This window comes from Cibotium barometz, chromosome 56, assembly GCF_041138505.1.
Source record: "Cibotium barometz isolate CiBa-2024 chromosome 56, ASM4113850v1, whole genome shotgun sequence".
Lineage (NCBI taxonomy): Eukaryota > Viridiplantae > Streptophyta > Polypodiopsida > Cyatheales > Cibotiaceae > Cibotium > Cibotium barometz.
In genome coordinates this window covers 13381212-13395801 of record NC_141101.1, presented here as the reverse complement: position 1 = coordinate 13395801, position 14590 = coordinate 13381212, and the positions used below count along the sequence as shown (strand labels likewise).

At 43.7% G+C, this 14590-nt stretch overlaps 1 protein-coding gene across 4 annotated transcripts in view; it reads left to right on the top strand.

Moving 5' to 3' along the window:
- Window positions 1-1096: 1096 nt before the first annotated feature.
- LOC147606922 (uncharacterized) overlaps window positions 1097-14590 on the top strand; it is a 101409-nt gene continuing 87915 nt past the window's right edge. For 2 of the 4 annotated variants that reach the window (XM_086790980.1, XM_086790979.1), the window contains exons 1-2: window positions 1097-1295; window positions 6259-6334. In XM_086790980.1, the coding sequence (XP_086647106.1) occupies window positions 6275-6334 (60 nt within the window). In that variant the 5' untranslated portion in view covers window positions 1097-1295; window positions 6259-6274. The remainder of the gene's footprint in view (window positions 1296-6258; window positions 6335-14590) is intronic. The other 2 variants (XM_086790982.1, XM_086790981.1) reach the window with 2 other exon arrangements.

Below are 14590 nucleotides of genomic sequence, written 5' to 3'. Positions count from 1 at the left end.
TCTCTAGGTGCAGTGTAGAACTAATATTAACAAAAACCATTTAATTTAATCTTTTAATCGTCTCTCTCTCAAATAATGTGAACTGCAAAAAATGCCATTCATCATCATTGCTCTCTCTCTCTCTCTCTCTCTCTCTCTCTCTCTCTCTCTCTCTAGTGGGCCACAACCCAAACTCAAGCTCTTGTTTAGCATGACTATTTATAGGCTTCCTAGAACCCTCTAGATCTTGAATAGTCCACAAGCCTCTAGCTCTGTCCATGTGTTATCTTCATGATTTCTCTCTCTCTCTCTCTCTCTCTCTCTCTCTCGGGCCACAACCCAAACTCAAGCTCTTGTTTAGCATGCCTATTTATAGGCTTCATAGAACCCTCTAGATCTCGAAGAGTCAAGAAGCCTCTATCTTTGCACTTTCCCCCTTCCAAACTAATTATTAATGCCCACACAATATTGGGGACCCATATATTATATTATATTCTGGCTACCGGACAAATTCCTTAATTAATTAGTGCTCGCAAGACAACAGTAATTAATTAATGAATATGTCTAAGGTTACACCTTGGTTGTAGCCTATTTAATTTTAGCAACAAGATCGCTCACTTCTCTCTATTATAGGATTGTGAGCAAGAAAACACCAATCTCTCTCTTTCACTCTCTCTGAGAGTCTTGAACACAAGCATCCATCTAATCTCTCTCTCTCTTAGGTTGTAGGGCCCAGCCCATCGAACGAAATTGAGGCCCTTTTTGAAGCTTGTTGCAATCCAGAGCCTTGGAACGTGAAAAAAACGAGAACTTTCCAGACCCTTTGAACTGCACTGCCACGTGTCAGTTTAATTGCCACTGCCAGTCTGCTTCACCTTTTTTTATCCTAAGGTCTGGCTTCCCGCCAAGAAGCCACCATTAATTAATTAATTGTGCAAAAAAAACGTTGAGGGGGACCTATTTAAGGCTAATAAAAAGATTAAAACAAAGAATATTCCTACGTTGAGGGGGACCTATTTAAGGCTAAGAAAAAGATTAAAATTAAGAATATTCCTTTCAAGTTAATAAATTAAGCTATTTGTTTCTCGGTACAATCTAAAATGTTAAAAAAGAAACTATCGTTAAGATCTAAAATGTTAAGATCTGCTTCCAACGTCCGTCTTTGCCCAGAAGGACTTCCTGCTTAGTAGCTGAAGGCTCAATTGAAGATCGCTGTGGCGTTGGCTGAGGTTTACCCATCCTTGCGGCCCGTGGGAATTTCAACGCGAGGACCTCCCATCTTCAGAAACAAAATGCATAGGTGACATCAAACAACGGTAAGATCCAACATCGATTTTTCTTCGGTTGCAAATTAAGCACAACCTTGGGAGTTCGCCGTAATGCCTGGGAGAAAAGTCGGGCTGGAAGTGGATAAGGAGTTCCATATGTCGTTGATCAAGGATCAGACGGGGCCGAGACCCACTCTGACTCTCAGAGACATGGAAGGCTCAGTAGCAGGGCTGGTCCAAGCCTTCTCATCTGGAGAATATTTAAGGAAACCAATAGGGTCGTGGCCCTTGCTCAGCTCCAAAGATAAAGGGCCATGGACGAATGACACTGAAATGGATCTGAGATTCCAGCTAGAGGAAGCCCATCGCCAAATACACGTCCTCAACAGCCAGATAGGAGAAGCAAATGTTCAGAAGGAAACTCAAATACTCCCTGAGGATATCATGGAGCAAGATACCAATCACCTCACCAACGAAGGCTCCACTATTGTAAAAGTTAATCTGCCTCTAGATTTACTTCGGGATGTGGAAGCGGACTACTCAGGAAGATGTCTTATTGGCCTACTATTCGGCCCTAGATCTCCGGTGGACCACCATAAAAAATGGATGGAAGATACGTGGAGGCCCTTGGACATAGAAATTGAAGCTGTACAAATCCTACCTAAAGGGTACTACCTTTTCCTATTCAAAAATAGATCAATGGCTCTCAAAATTCTGGGAGCAGGCCAATGGATGTTCAGGAACGCACCCTTCTGCTTTTTCAGGTGGACAAAAGAGTTCTCAGCAAGTGGGCCTAAGCTCTCCACTTGCCCGGTTTGGATTGAGCTCCCAAGGCATGGTTGAAACAACATGGTAATGTCGATGTTGTAGTGTTGACGGAGATTAAAGTCAGTGGAGATAATCTCATCCAAAGACTGAATGCAATAGATAAAAATCTCATATGGATTTATACCGCTCACCCTCAAGGCTCTGGAGGGGTAGCTTGTGGGTTGCACCCTAGATGGGAGAATCAGATTAGAAATATCCAAGTCGACCTTTTTGACCAGTGGGTGGTGTTTGAACTTGAGGATTTTGTTCTGATAGGCATGTATGCAAACTGCTCGCAGACTCAAAGAGCTCGTATCTGGAATTCAGTCATGCAGGAGTATGATGAACCTGTCATTCTGATAGGAGATCTGAATATGGTAGAACTAGAGGAAGATAGATTCAATAAACTGGGGAAGCTTATCTCAGGAGCGGAAAAACTTGCTTGGAGCAAATGCAAGGAACAGCTCAACCTAGTTGACATAGGACTACCAGGACAATTTACTTGGCAAAACTATGGAACAGGTGATCTATTAAGGAAGGCTAGAATTGATAGATGCTATGTCAGTCAGGAAGTGTGCAAAATGTTTGTTACTGTGGAATGCAAAGCCATTTTTGACACTTGCCTGTCAGATCACTATCCCATTCTAGCATCTCTGGAGAAAGTTGATGAGAAAAAGTGCTGCAGGTGGTTCCATACGGACCCTTCCCTCTTTAAACTCCCCATGGTACAAGCAGAAGTGAAGAGAATATGGGATCATTTCTTTAGCTTATTAGGATTGACCCCCGCTAAGGCATGGTCTCTGGCAGTGAAGTCCATGCAATCCTTGCTCATTTGTGCCAGGAAAGGAGTCAAAAAGATAAGAGAGAAGAAGAAAAAACAGTGTGGAAGAGATTGAAAAACTTGAGAACAGGGTCAACCTTGGTGATGTCTCTGCTCAGACTGCCCTGAGGGACACTAGAGCCCACCTCCATAAAATAGAAGACAAAGAACTAGAGGACAGTGCCTTGTTTTTCAGAGAGTGGTGGGCTGGTAAAGCCGACAGACCATCCGAAGAAATGTTTCAAATGCTAAAAGTGAAACATGCAGCAGAGACCATCCCCCTTTTGAAAGACAGTTCAGGCATCCAATTGCGCTCCAATGAGGAGAATAAAGCTTGGATAGCCCAACACTTCCAAAGTCTCTTTTCGGAATCTACGACAAATCAAGCGGAGCAAACTGCCTCAACTAAGCTCATAGAGCAGTGTAGAATTAAAACAGTGCCAGAACAACAAGCTCAGTGGCTTGACAAACCAATCACAAAAGAAGAGATATCCAGAGCTATTGACATGCTTAAAGACAAAAAATCCCCTGGAAATGATGGTCTTCCAGCGGAATTTTTCAAAACCTTCAAAAACACTTTGATAGAGCTCTGTCAGAAATTTGGAAAGAAGCCCTTCTCTTTGAAGCCCTCCCCCGAACCATCAATGCAGGCATCATTAAGCTGATACATAAGAAGGATGATAAGGATGTTATCACCAATTGGAGACCAATTACGCTCCTAAACTGTGCATATAAAATTTTTGCCAAAGTGTTGGCACTAAGGCTGAAAGATCACATGAATGATTGGATTCGTAAGGAACAGAAAGGATTTATCAAGGGTAGATATATCCTAGACACTATCATTACGCTCCGGGAAGCTATGGAATTCGCTGAAGAATCAGAGCAAGATTTCATCTTCTTCAAAATTGACTTTGACAAAGCTTATGATAGACTGAGCTGGGGATATATGATAGATGCATTGAAACACATGGGCTGTGGCTCAAGGTTCTGCAGTATGGTAAAGACACTGCTAGGTAATGCAACTGCTCGGGTATGCGTCAATGGGGACCTCACTCAAGCTTTTCAACTGACTAGATCAATCAGACAAGGATGTCCTTTGGCCCCCCTCCTTTATGCCATAGCTGCGGATGGACTTAATTGGCTTGTCCAAGATAGAATCAACAAAGGAGAAATGAAAGGAATTCTGCTTGGCAATAGTAAGCAGGTTTGCACTGAAATGTTTGCGGATGACACCAATGCACTTGTTGATAATGAGGAGAGCAGTATAGGGGCCTTCTGGGATTGTCTGCAAACCTATTGTAAGGCCTTAGGTTCAGTTATCAACCATAACAAGACTGGTATCAGAACTAGCATACAGCCCCCGCCTAACTGGCTGCTACTAGAGGGTTGCAAGGTCATCCAAGATGGGGAAATAGTTAGGATTTTTGGTATACCCATGGGGTTCAGAGTTTCACTAAACAAAAAATGGCAATGGATCATGCAAAAAATAGAGATCAAGCTAAAAAAATGGCAGAATAGGCAGCTTAACATGGCAGGGAGGAAGATGGTGCTGAACCATTTTATTATCCCCACAGTTATCTACTTCCTGAGCTGTTGGAGACCTCCTGAAGAAGATTTGAAAAGCTTCATCTCCTGTTGTTGCAGAAACTTTCTCTGGGGAGGAGACCCGTTGGTGAAGAAAGTGGCCAAAGTGAAATGGGAATTCTGTTGCCTTCCCACTGAGCTTGGAGGTGTGGGTATCTTGGACATTGAAAATATGGCTGACAGAATGGCAGCCAAATGGATTCTGAGAGGCTTAATGTCCCCGGATGAGAACTGGGCTTAGCTTCTTAATAGGAAAAACCATCTGTTTGCTCTTAAAGGTCATTACAGATGGAAACAGCTCCCTTTTCTAACCATTTTGGGAAGCAAGTATCAGATAACCCCTAAAGGATCAGAGCTATTGATCTCTCTATGGAAGGCTTGGTTTAAAGTAAAAGCCCAGCTAATGCCATCCCTAGACTACAAGGACACGCTGGGCATCCACCCCATCGATTCCATCTGGTGGCCTGCTCTTGACTTGCCTCAAGTAGATACACAAGATGTGGAAGAGGCACTGAAGCTTCATTTAGGTGGCATTAAGACATGGAGTAACCTTTGGGACTGGGATAAGAAAACCTGGATATCAAGGGCTGATCTCATTGCTAAGTACAACCTCTCAGATTCTCAACTGGACCTTATTGGCAAAAGGCTGATGCTATGGCATCGAGAAGACTGGTGGCTAATGACAATTGAAGACCCCCCTAAGCTGAAGGCATTCCAGTGGATTAACCAAACAAGCATAGGGCCTATTCCTCCCAGGTGGAATACCCCTCCAATCCATTGTATTCTAAATCAAAGATGGAATATCCTCAAAGATAGGAGCCAGTGGTATTTCCTCTTCAAATCACTTTGGGGCATACATGTGGAACCTAAGAAAGCTTGTCTTGCTTGGCTTATCATGTACAGGGCCATTTGGACACAGAAAAAAAGCTCTAGTCTTTGGCAAGGGAAATGGATCATGTGCCAGATGCCTCAAGGAAGAAGATGACGTCCACATTTTTCTACTATGCCCTAACATAGAACCAATGGTAAAGAAACTCAATGAGTATGTGGCCAGTTGGGGGAAAACTTGCTTACCCTGGAAGCATCTGCTCATTGGGGAACCCATAGGCTGCTCTACTGAACTATGGACAGTATTAAGAACAGAAATCCTCTGGTTCTTCTGGATTGAAAGACTAGCGGCCCTACACAACGGTCATACCCGGAATACCTGCTCCCTCAAAAGTCTCCTTATCATTGCAGGGGAGAGGTTCTACTTGAGGAAGATCACTGACATTGAGGCCAGAATTTCAAAACTGGTAGGCCCTATTAGAAGCACTCCAAAGAATGTCACAGATAAGGTCAAGATTCTTCAGCTTCAAGAGAAGAGAGAATATCTTGTAAACGTGGATCTAAGCTATGTGCTGAAGCTCCAATACCTCTAGAGCCTAGGATAGAGACCCAGAGGGTCATTGGTCTTTGCTGATTGCCTAGGATAGTGAGAGAAGTCTCAGCCTGAAAATGGCCTTGACCGCTATTTGATGTCAGCCCGACTTTTGTAACTTGTCTCGATTTTCTTCAATAATAAAAATGCCTTTATTGAAAAAAAAGAAAGAAGCTAACTGACGTTTACAACTCTGCGTGCTAAATCGTAAGTGTACAGTGTGTGTGGTCTATGAAATTTACACATAAAAATTGTGCGTGAATGGCTACCATTCATCTCACAAAATAATTGCATTTCTTGCATTTTATTCTGAGCAAACTAAGTGCATTTCTTGCTTTTCTTATGAGCTAATACATGCATTTTTTGGGAGCAAACTGCAGATCAACAAAAAACTAGATGGGTGCTCTCACGATCATCATCATGACTCTGATCTTTTGCTTTCTCCAAGGCAAATCTGTAAGCGACATGTATTCTACCCTTCATCATTGCTTTTTCTATGGGAAAAAATATTTTTATGAGTTTTTTTAAATAAATTTATGAATAATCCAAGTCAAATTATGGTCATCATCCAAGTCAGATTATGGTCATCATCGGCCCTAGACATCAATATTTTTATTTTCAAATAAATAGCCCATGTTACTTCAGTTTTTTGTTGATCATGTTAGACACCCCCCCTCCCTCTTTCAAAAAGGAGTCTTCTTTTAACAGAACTAAATGAAGAGACTTTGAATCCCATGAGGGGTAGGATATCAGATCCCATCTTCGAGTTTGATGAGTATACCAAGCTAGGGAGCTTGGAGATCAAGGCGGTGGATATGGAGCGGGGCCTTTAGATGGAACAAAGTGGAGAGCAAAAGTGCATCATGTGTCTCAGGTGCTCCAAGTTTAGCAGGAGGGGATGTCACTTGCATCACCTGTGTGAGTGCCATGTTGACATGCTTCCTACTTGTAGCCGCTTTCTAGGCAGAGTACAATTGGGCAGTCTTGGTAGCCAATAGGTGCCCAGAGGTGCCTAAGATGTGAACTAATATTTGGGATTACAAGTTGGGCACAATTAAACACAATTAAACCCAATAAATGACCTTATTGATGACATTTTGGGGTCATAAAAGGCATGGTTGTGACTAGCCAACCAATTCCTAATAAGGCAAGGTTCGGTCATTTGTAAGCATCTCTTCTCCAAGAATTGAAGAGTTAGTTTGTAAGGCAGCCCAAGACAAGAAGGTGGACAAATGCAAGATAAAAGGGGGGGAGAGATTGCCACAAGCTATGAGTCAGCAAGAACCTTTTGGTATGCATAGTAGATTGGCATGCATGAGTAGCATCTAAGTTCAAATCCAAGACCATCGTATATGTTCATGTTTTGGAATATGAAGTAGATTAGGTTACATATCCTGTCCTCTCTTCTCTTGTGTGTTTGTAGTCAGACAATGCTAAGAATAGCTAGGTCTTGCGCTAGAGAAACTTTTGCAACTGTAGGAACCACTATGTGTGCCTTTACCCTACCTAAATTTATTCTCAAACCTAAAACAAACAAAAATTAAAATAGGAATAATTGAAAAAAAAAACCCCACAAGAAATAGTAGAATCATTCCAAGCAATGCTCAATACTACTTGGAAGAAGGCTTCAATGGACTAAGAGTCAAATGGAATCTTCATTTCTAAGCAAAAGTATGCAGGAGAAATTCTAGGCATTTGGCATAGTTGAGTGCAATTCAATGATTATACCCATGGAGGTTGATGTGAAGCTATCTATTGAAGATGCCTCCATTTGGTCCCTTCACCAGTCTTGACTAGTGTTTCACACATTGAGCAAAGCCAAGGTGTGAACATGGATTTTCTACAAAAGAAAGCTAAAGCTTTCACTGGCAAAGTTTGGCCTGAAAGATGGCTACAGAGTGTGATGATTTTATTTATTGAAGTGACTTATAATGCTTATAAGTTAGTGTGTTCACACATCATTAATGAAGGGCTGGACATATTATTTATTATTTTTGGGCATGGATAGGTGGACAAAAGGAGGCGCCTAGGGAAAACTTGGGGTACAAGCCTGGGAAAAGCACAAAAGTTGATATTTTTGGGCAAGCTCAGTTACTTTTGGTAGAAAGGAAAAGCACATCAAATATAGGCTGGTCGATTTTATTAAAAGGGGAGTGGGGCTTCACTTTTGGATTATGCGCACGCATCTACAGTCAACTGCTGAGCTTCCCTCTCCACGCTGGCCGCACATTGCTCTAGCCGTACAACAGAGCAGCCGATTGTTCTTTCTCTCTCTCCTTCTGCTGTGTGTTGGTCATACACACAGGCTGTCACGATTGTGACTAACTCTCTTAATCTCTCCTTAATTACTCCTTAATCCCTTATTAACTGAAAGGACACCTGTGAAGGGTCACACCCTTACACATGGGTCATTATCAAAGGACATGCCTATTCATTAAAAGACACACCTCTTAGATCACGTGGACACACATTACCCTCTTCTCCGACGGCTTATGGCAGAGGAAACCTATGATTTCAGTTATTTACAAGATACACCCTCTCAGTCCATAGTGCCCTCTCCTACCCGTGTTTCTCCGCCAGTCTTAGCCCCTGTTCCAGTGAGTGTGCCTCCCTTTTTCCAGCCCACTCATTACCGCATTCAAACAGCCACACCGACTTCTCACCTCCGAGAATTCGATGTGTGGGTGATCCGTGTTCGTACTTCTGCACAGGATCTGGATCATTATTGTTTTATACTCAGGCGTCATCCTTATCTGGGCGCTATCCTCTCCGAGTGTAGCATCATTTTTCATGAATATTGCACCTATTCTGAGGACGTTAATCCATCTTCATTCACGGTGCGCCCCTCTACACCGGAGTATACACCCTTGACACCAGTAGTTGCCCCTACCCCTATACCTTCTTCTCCAGTATAGCAGACTCTCGTGCGAGCCCAGTCCCTCTTACTAGAGCCCAGCGGCATCATCAACAGCAAAAACCCTCGGAGCCTCATCACCCTGAAGCCTCTACATCAACATCTTCTCTCATGGCAGAACCTGTTGACATACCAGCTAGCTTTGCAGCAACTTCAACAGCAGTTCCAACAGCAACTCCAGGAGTCTATGGCATCCTTGGCTTCTGAGATCCAGCAGCTCCACACGGATCGCCACTCCTACACGAGTTTCGTACCAGCAGCAGATGTTTCAGCAACAGTACTAGCAGACGTAGACGTCATGTCACCATTTGGCCACCCGAATGGTTCACTCTTGCTTTCACACTACGTACATATTGGATTGGTGTCCATAGCTTATGGAAGGTGCCTATGCATGTGATTGACACGTGTCATGCTGTATAGTTGGATATGATATTCCGCTGGGACTTGATGTTATCATGCCCGGAATATCTGGAGGACTTGGCTTTCCGCTGGGACTTGTGCCTTTGTGTACATGCCCGGAAACGCCTGGAGGACTTGGCTTTCCGCTGGGACTTGTGCCTCTGTGTACATGCCTGGAAACGCCTGGAGGATTGGCTTTCCACTGGGTCTAGTATCGCATATACTTGCCTGGAAACGCCTGGTCTTATATAGTTTCATGAACGGAAATCGCTCATGCCAATGCTGCATTGCATAGCATCTTTATGTGCCTGCCTGCAAATGAAATTGCATGCTGTTTTCATGCGTGCATGACCTATGTGTAGTTCCAGGTAAGGGGACGCCCGCCCGTGAACCGTGCGTGTGAAACTGTCTGCTGACATGGTTGTGTGGCATGTGAACAGGTGGTAAGTATTTCCCAATCTAGGCTCAAATAGCCCTTAGGACTTAACCAATATTTATAAGTGAGTGCGTTCCCATTTCATTAAAGTTTGGGCGCCCAAAAGTCACTTATAAATTATGACCGCTTCCAAGTTCACACTCACTGAAGTCCCGAGGCGGACAAGACTCAATGTCCAGGACCTGATGCTCCCCTTTTACTCATAAATGGGCATCTCCCCATGTCCCTTCACCTGATTGGACCCCAATTCACTTACTTATTAAGAGAAATTCGTGTTTTCTCTTCATGAGGATTTTTGGAGGCTGAAAACTCTGTTTTTTTCACCATTTCTCTCCATTTCCAAGCTCTCCATAGCCATACCCAACTTGCTAGGGTGTTTTCCAAGCTTCCAAGAGTGTTTCCAAGTACTAATCACTCTCCTACTCACTCCCAATGACTGAAATTCAGCAAAACAGCTCTCATTTTTGCTGTAATTTCTGGTCTTTTTGCTGAAAACCCTAATTTCAGCCTTCCTTTCTCAAGTTGAACCATAGGGGAAGCTTTCCCAGGGTTCTCTTCATCCTCTTGAAGACTTTTGTCGCGAAGGATTGCGGCAAATCGAAGATATCAACACTTCTAAAGCTTCCAACGCGAAGGCTTCCGCTTGCTACAACTTCTATGAAGACTGGTAAGCTAATTGGACAATGTGTTGTCATTACTTACTCAGTAGAAGGGCAGGACTCCTTGTTTAGCCGCCCTGTGTAGTATTTCTCTTGTCCTATGTGCTCTTGAAGATGTTGCTACCTTGCTTGGTAGAACATAGAGCCAATGGTAGAGAATATGGGCACTGAAGTCGGGCCGGGCATCAAGGCAACTCCTTGGTGATCTACATCGACATACCATTGTTTTCTAAATGCTGAATTTCATATGCATTGGCATGGAGGATTTGGCAATGGATGCCCGTGGAGCTATGTATTGAATTTCTCCATTAGTAATACAATTTACTCAAGGGAGGGGTCGGCCGTTCCGGCTCATTGTGTGTCTCTTGTCAATTCAGCAATTTACTTCTTGTATATGAGCAAGTGTCCTTCAAATCTTAGTGTATTTAAGTGTATTGATTAGCATTGTGTTCAACCAAGTCACACGTCATTCCTTCCGAGGTAGAAGGCGACGACCTTAAAACTCTTTATCGTCTTTTACAAGCCAGTAAAACAAAGAAATTGGAAATTAAACCCCCTTACTCTTATGGTGGTCAGCGCAATAAGCACATCTTAGACCAATGGCTCTACAAACTGCGGTTATACTTTGAAACCATGATCCTTTTTGATTCCAAAAAGGTGATTTTTGCGGTATCCCTCCTCAAAGACAGTGCTTTATTGTGGTGGCAACGACGACACCACGCCGGAAAATTGGTTACAACGTGGGAAAAATTCGAGCGGGTCCTCCGTAAGCAGTTCATACCTGCCAATGCGGATTTCCAAGCCCGTACTCGCTTACGCCATTTGGACCAAACTGGTTCCTTGGCCTCTTATATCTCCCAGTTCACCAACTTGATACTGGAGATTGACTCTTTGTCTCCCCAATGGATGAACTTCATGCCTTCGTTGAAGGTCTTAACTCCACACTGCGGGCCGATGTTCAGAAATATAACCCTGTTGATCTTGCCGATGCCATATGATATGCCGAGCGCGTTGCAGACATTGATTCTCGAAATTCGGCCTCTTCCTGTTGAGCTAATGACTTTCAGAAGCCAATGGATCTCGTATGAGCCGAGATAGTCGCAGAGAGTCATTTGGCACTTCTACCTCCCGGCCTGATCCCCAATGGAATAATTCTCAACACCCTGGCCGATCAGAAGGATCGTCCTCTTCTCGGTTCCGACGTTCTCAATCCTTCCAACCATGCAGTTCGGATCATGGACGGGACCAAAGACGTGACCGATCTCGCAATCCTCGTCCTTCTACTGTTCCTTCTGGACGGGATCAACAAAAGACGGGATTGTGCACAATTTGTAATGGACCTCATCGTTGGTTTGAGTGCCCCAAAAGACCAACCCATCGATAGAATTCTAATGCTGAACCCTCCACTTCCGAGGAGAAACCCCTAGTTGTTGACAAAGGAAAGCGTGCAGTTAATCACCATGCTATTGCACATGCTTTAGTGATTACCGCTACCGCTACAGCACAAGCTGCCTTTTCACCGTTGCCCCAGCGGTCTACTTAGGTTTTGGTTCTTCAAGGCTCTATTTCCAGTCACCCTATTCAGGTGCTCATTGACAGTGGGTGTTCTCATAACTTTGTGGGAACCACCTTGACTCAGAGATTGAAGATTCGGACTTCTCCAAGTGCTGTTGTTTATGAAGTAGAGCTTGCCGATGGTTCCACATCCTTGTGTAACACCGTTACCAAACATCTCTCCTTTCGAATTCAGCACTATCGTGACAAATTGGATTTCCAAGTCATGAATTTGGCACATTATGATATGATCCTTGGTCAAGAACGGTTGTATCAATATGATTCCCTGATCAGTTTCCGGAACCATTCTATACAATTTGCTCAAAATGATATGCTTGTGGCACTCGAAGGAATCAGAGACCAACCTTCTACACCAACCCTTTCAGCTCTTCAAGTGAAACGGTGGGTCCGCAAGAGTGGTTGTTCTTCAGCACTTTTAATGGTCTATTCAGCCAACGATCCTCCTGAGGACATAGATACAAAGGTGATGTACCTCAAGCAACCTTTCTTTGCTCCATACTTGGATCTTTTTCCTCAAGAGCTTCCTGCGGTTCTCCCACCTCGGCGATCAGTCGACCATGCTATTGATATCCTTCCTGGCAGTGCTCCACCTACTCGTGCTCCATATCGAGTTTCTTTTACGGAATCTCAGGAGATACAGCGACAACTTACTGAACTTTTGGAGAAAGGACATAATCGACCAAGCAAAAGCCCTTTTGGAGCTCCAGTACTTTTGGTGAAAAAGAAGGATAAGTCTATGCGCCTTTGCATCGACTTATCGGAGCTGGTCGACTATACAGAGCCAGCATCAACCATGCTTTGCTATTGCTGATTCGTTTTCTCCCACCTATTTTGGAGCTGGTCGACTACAGAGCCAACATCAACCATGCTTTGCTATTGCTGGCCGCCTTCCAGTTGGTCGCCTGCTGGCTGTACAGACAGCCGTACAACAGTCATACAGCCTCCACACGTGTGGGTTTCTTCTCTCTGATATTATTGGCCGTGTCACAGGCAATGTTTGGGGTTGACTCAGGGCTGATTTGTGGACTGTTTTGAGACAATTTTTGGACAGTTTTGTGACAGCTTTGGGCTGTTTTGTGACCCATAAGCTTGAGTATTGTATGTGCTCTGTGAAAAGCTGCTGATGCTTTGTGGAAAATCCGATGCAAGTCTGCACTTGCACCTTGGTATCTTGTAAAAGCTTTTGTTTGAATAAAGAAGTTCCTACGGGGGCCCGGCCATTCCGGCTCAGTGCGATGTTTTTATATTGTTTATGGTTCTTCCGCTGTGTTTTCAAAGCTCTGTTTGGTATTTGAAGAGTTTGTCTATCGGACTGGGTCCCCGATTTTGGTTACATCTCGACTTGTGTATATGAAGGAGTAAATGAAGTTGGTGGGGAGTTTGATCATTATGTGCAATACACGGCTTGACATTAGCTTTGCAATTGGTGTCCTTAGTAGGATGTCAAATCAACGGCCAACCCCAAGAGAACCAATGAAAGGGAGGGATGTGGGTGTTAAAGTACATCAAAGATATTATTGGGTATGGCTATGGCATCACTTACACATTGGATAATACCTTGATTGGATTTTGTGACTTAGATTGGATAGAAGATTGTGGTAGTAGAAAATTTGTTTTTGGTTACTGTTTTCTTATTGGGTCTTGAATTACATCCTGGATAAGCAAGAAGCATTCTACATTGGCACTTTCTTCTACAAAGGCTAAGTACAAGGCAACATACTTTGCTTTGTTTGGTTGAGAAGGATTGGGTGCTTCTTAAAAGGAAGCAATAGTGTTGCTGGTGCGACAATCAGAGTTGCATGGCAATCGCCAAGAACCCGGTGTCTCATACTTGCACGAGGCACAATGAGATACAATATCATTATGTGCGTGACCTTATCATGGATGGAGAGGTGGATCTTGTCTACTGTCCAACAATAGAGAATTGTGTAGAGGCTCTTGGGAGAGATTTGTTGGAGCAACACCTTCATCGACTTGGTGTTGGACCGAAGAGGTAGTTCACCTACGGATGGACATTTAGGGCAACATTTGCTTGATGCTCTACCCTCGTGTTGTTACTGCTGGGGGTGACGGCTATGCTTAATTTTGTAAGGTCCCCATAGTTGTTGTGTTCCCAATTTAGAAATTGGTTGGCGGCTAAATATGCTGGATGTGCTCAATTTTGTAAGGTCTCATAGTCGTGTTTCCAAATATGGCCAGATGGTTAGGAGACGGCTTATGTGGACTTGGCACTCTACCAAGGGATGCATGCTTGTGCAGACTATGTGACTACATTTATGAGCACTGGACAACGAAACAAGGACACATTGTTCTCGAGGGTCCGTTTGAGGGTCCCAATAGTCAAATGGCCATGGAGATACGCAGAAGTTTTTACGAGACTAGATTGCATTCTAATATAGTCCCAGTTGGATGATATGGTCGGCTGGTCATTTTGGACCATGTCGTGGATTGGCCGACATGAATGACCTATGTTCATGCCGACCCTAGATACCATATATAGGTTAGTTTGGCAACCTTTGTGCATCATTGAGTTTATGTTCAAGCACTCTTGTAAGCAAGACATCCTTTGTTCAGAGTTTGTCTAGATCGCCATCAAAGCTTCTTATCGAGAGTACACGGGTGGCACATCAAAGCTTCTTATCGAGAGTACACGGGTGGCACAACAACGCTAAGTTCAGAGAGAAGGGAGTGCCACACGATTTGGGAGAAGACCAACTCGCAAAGCAAGA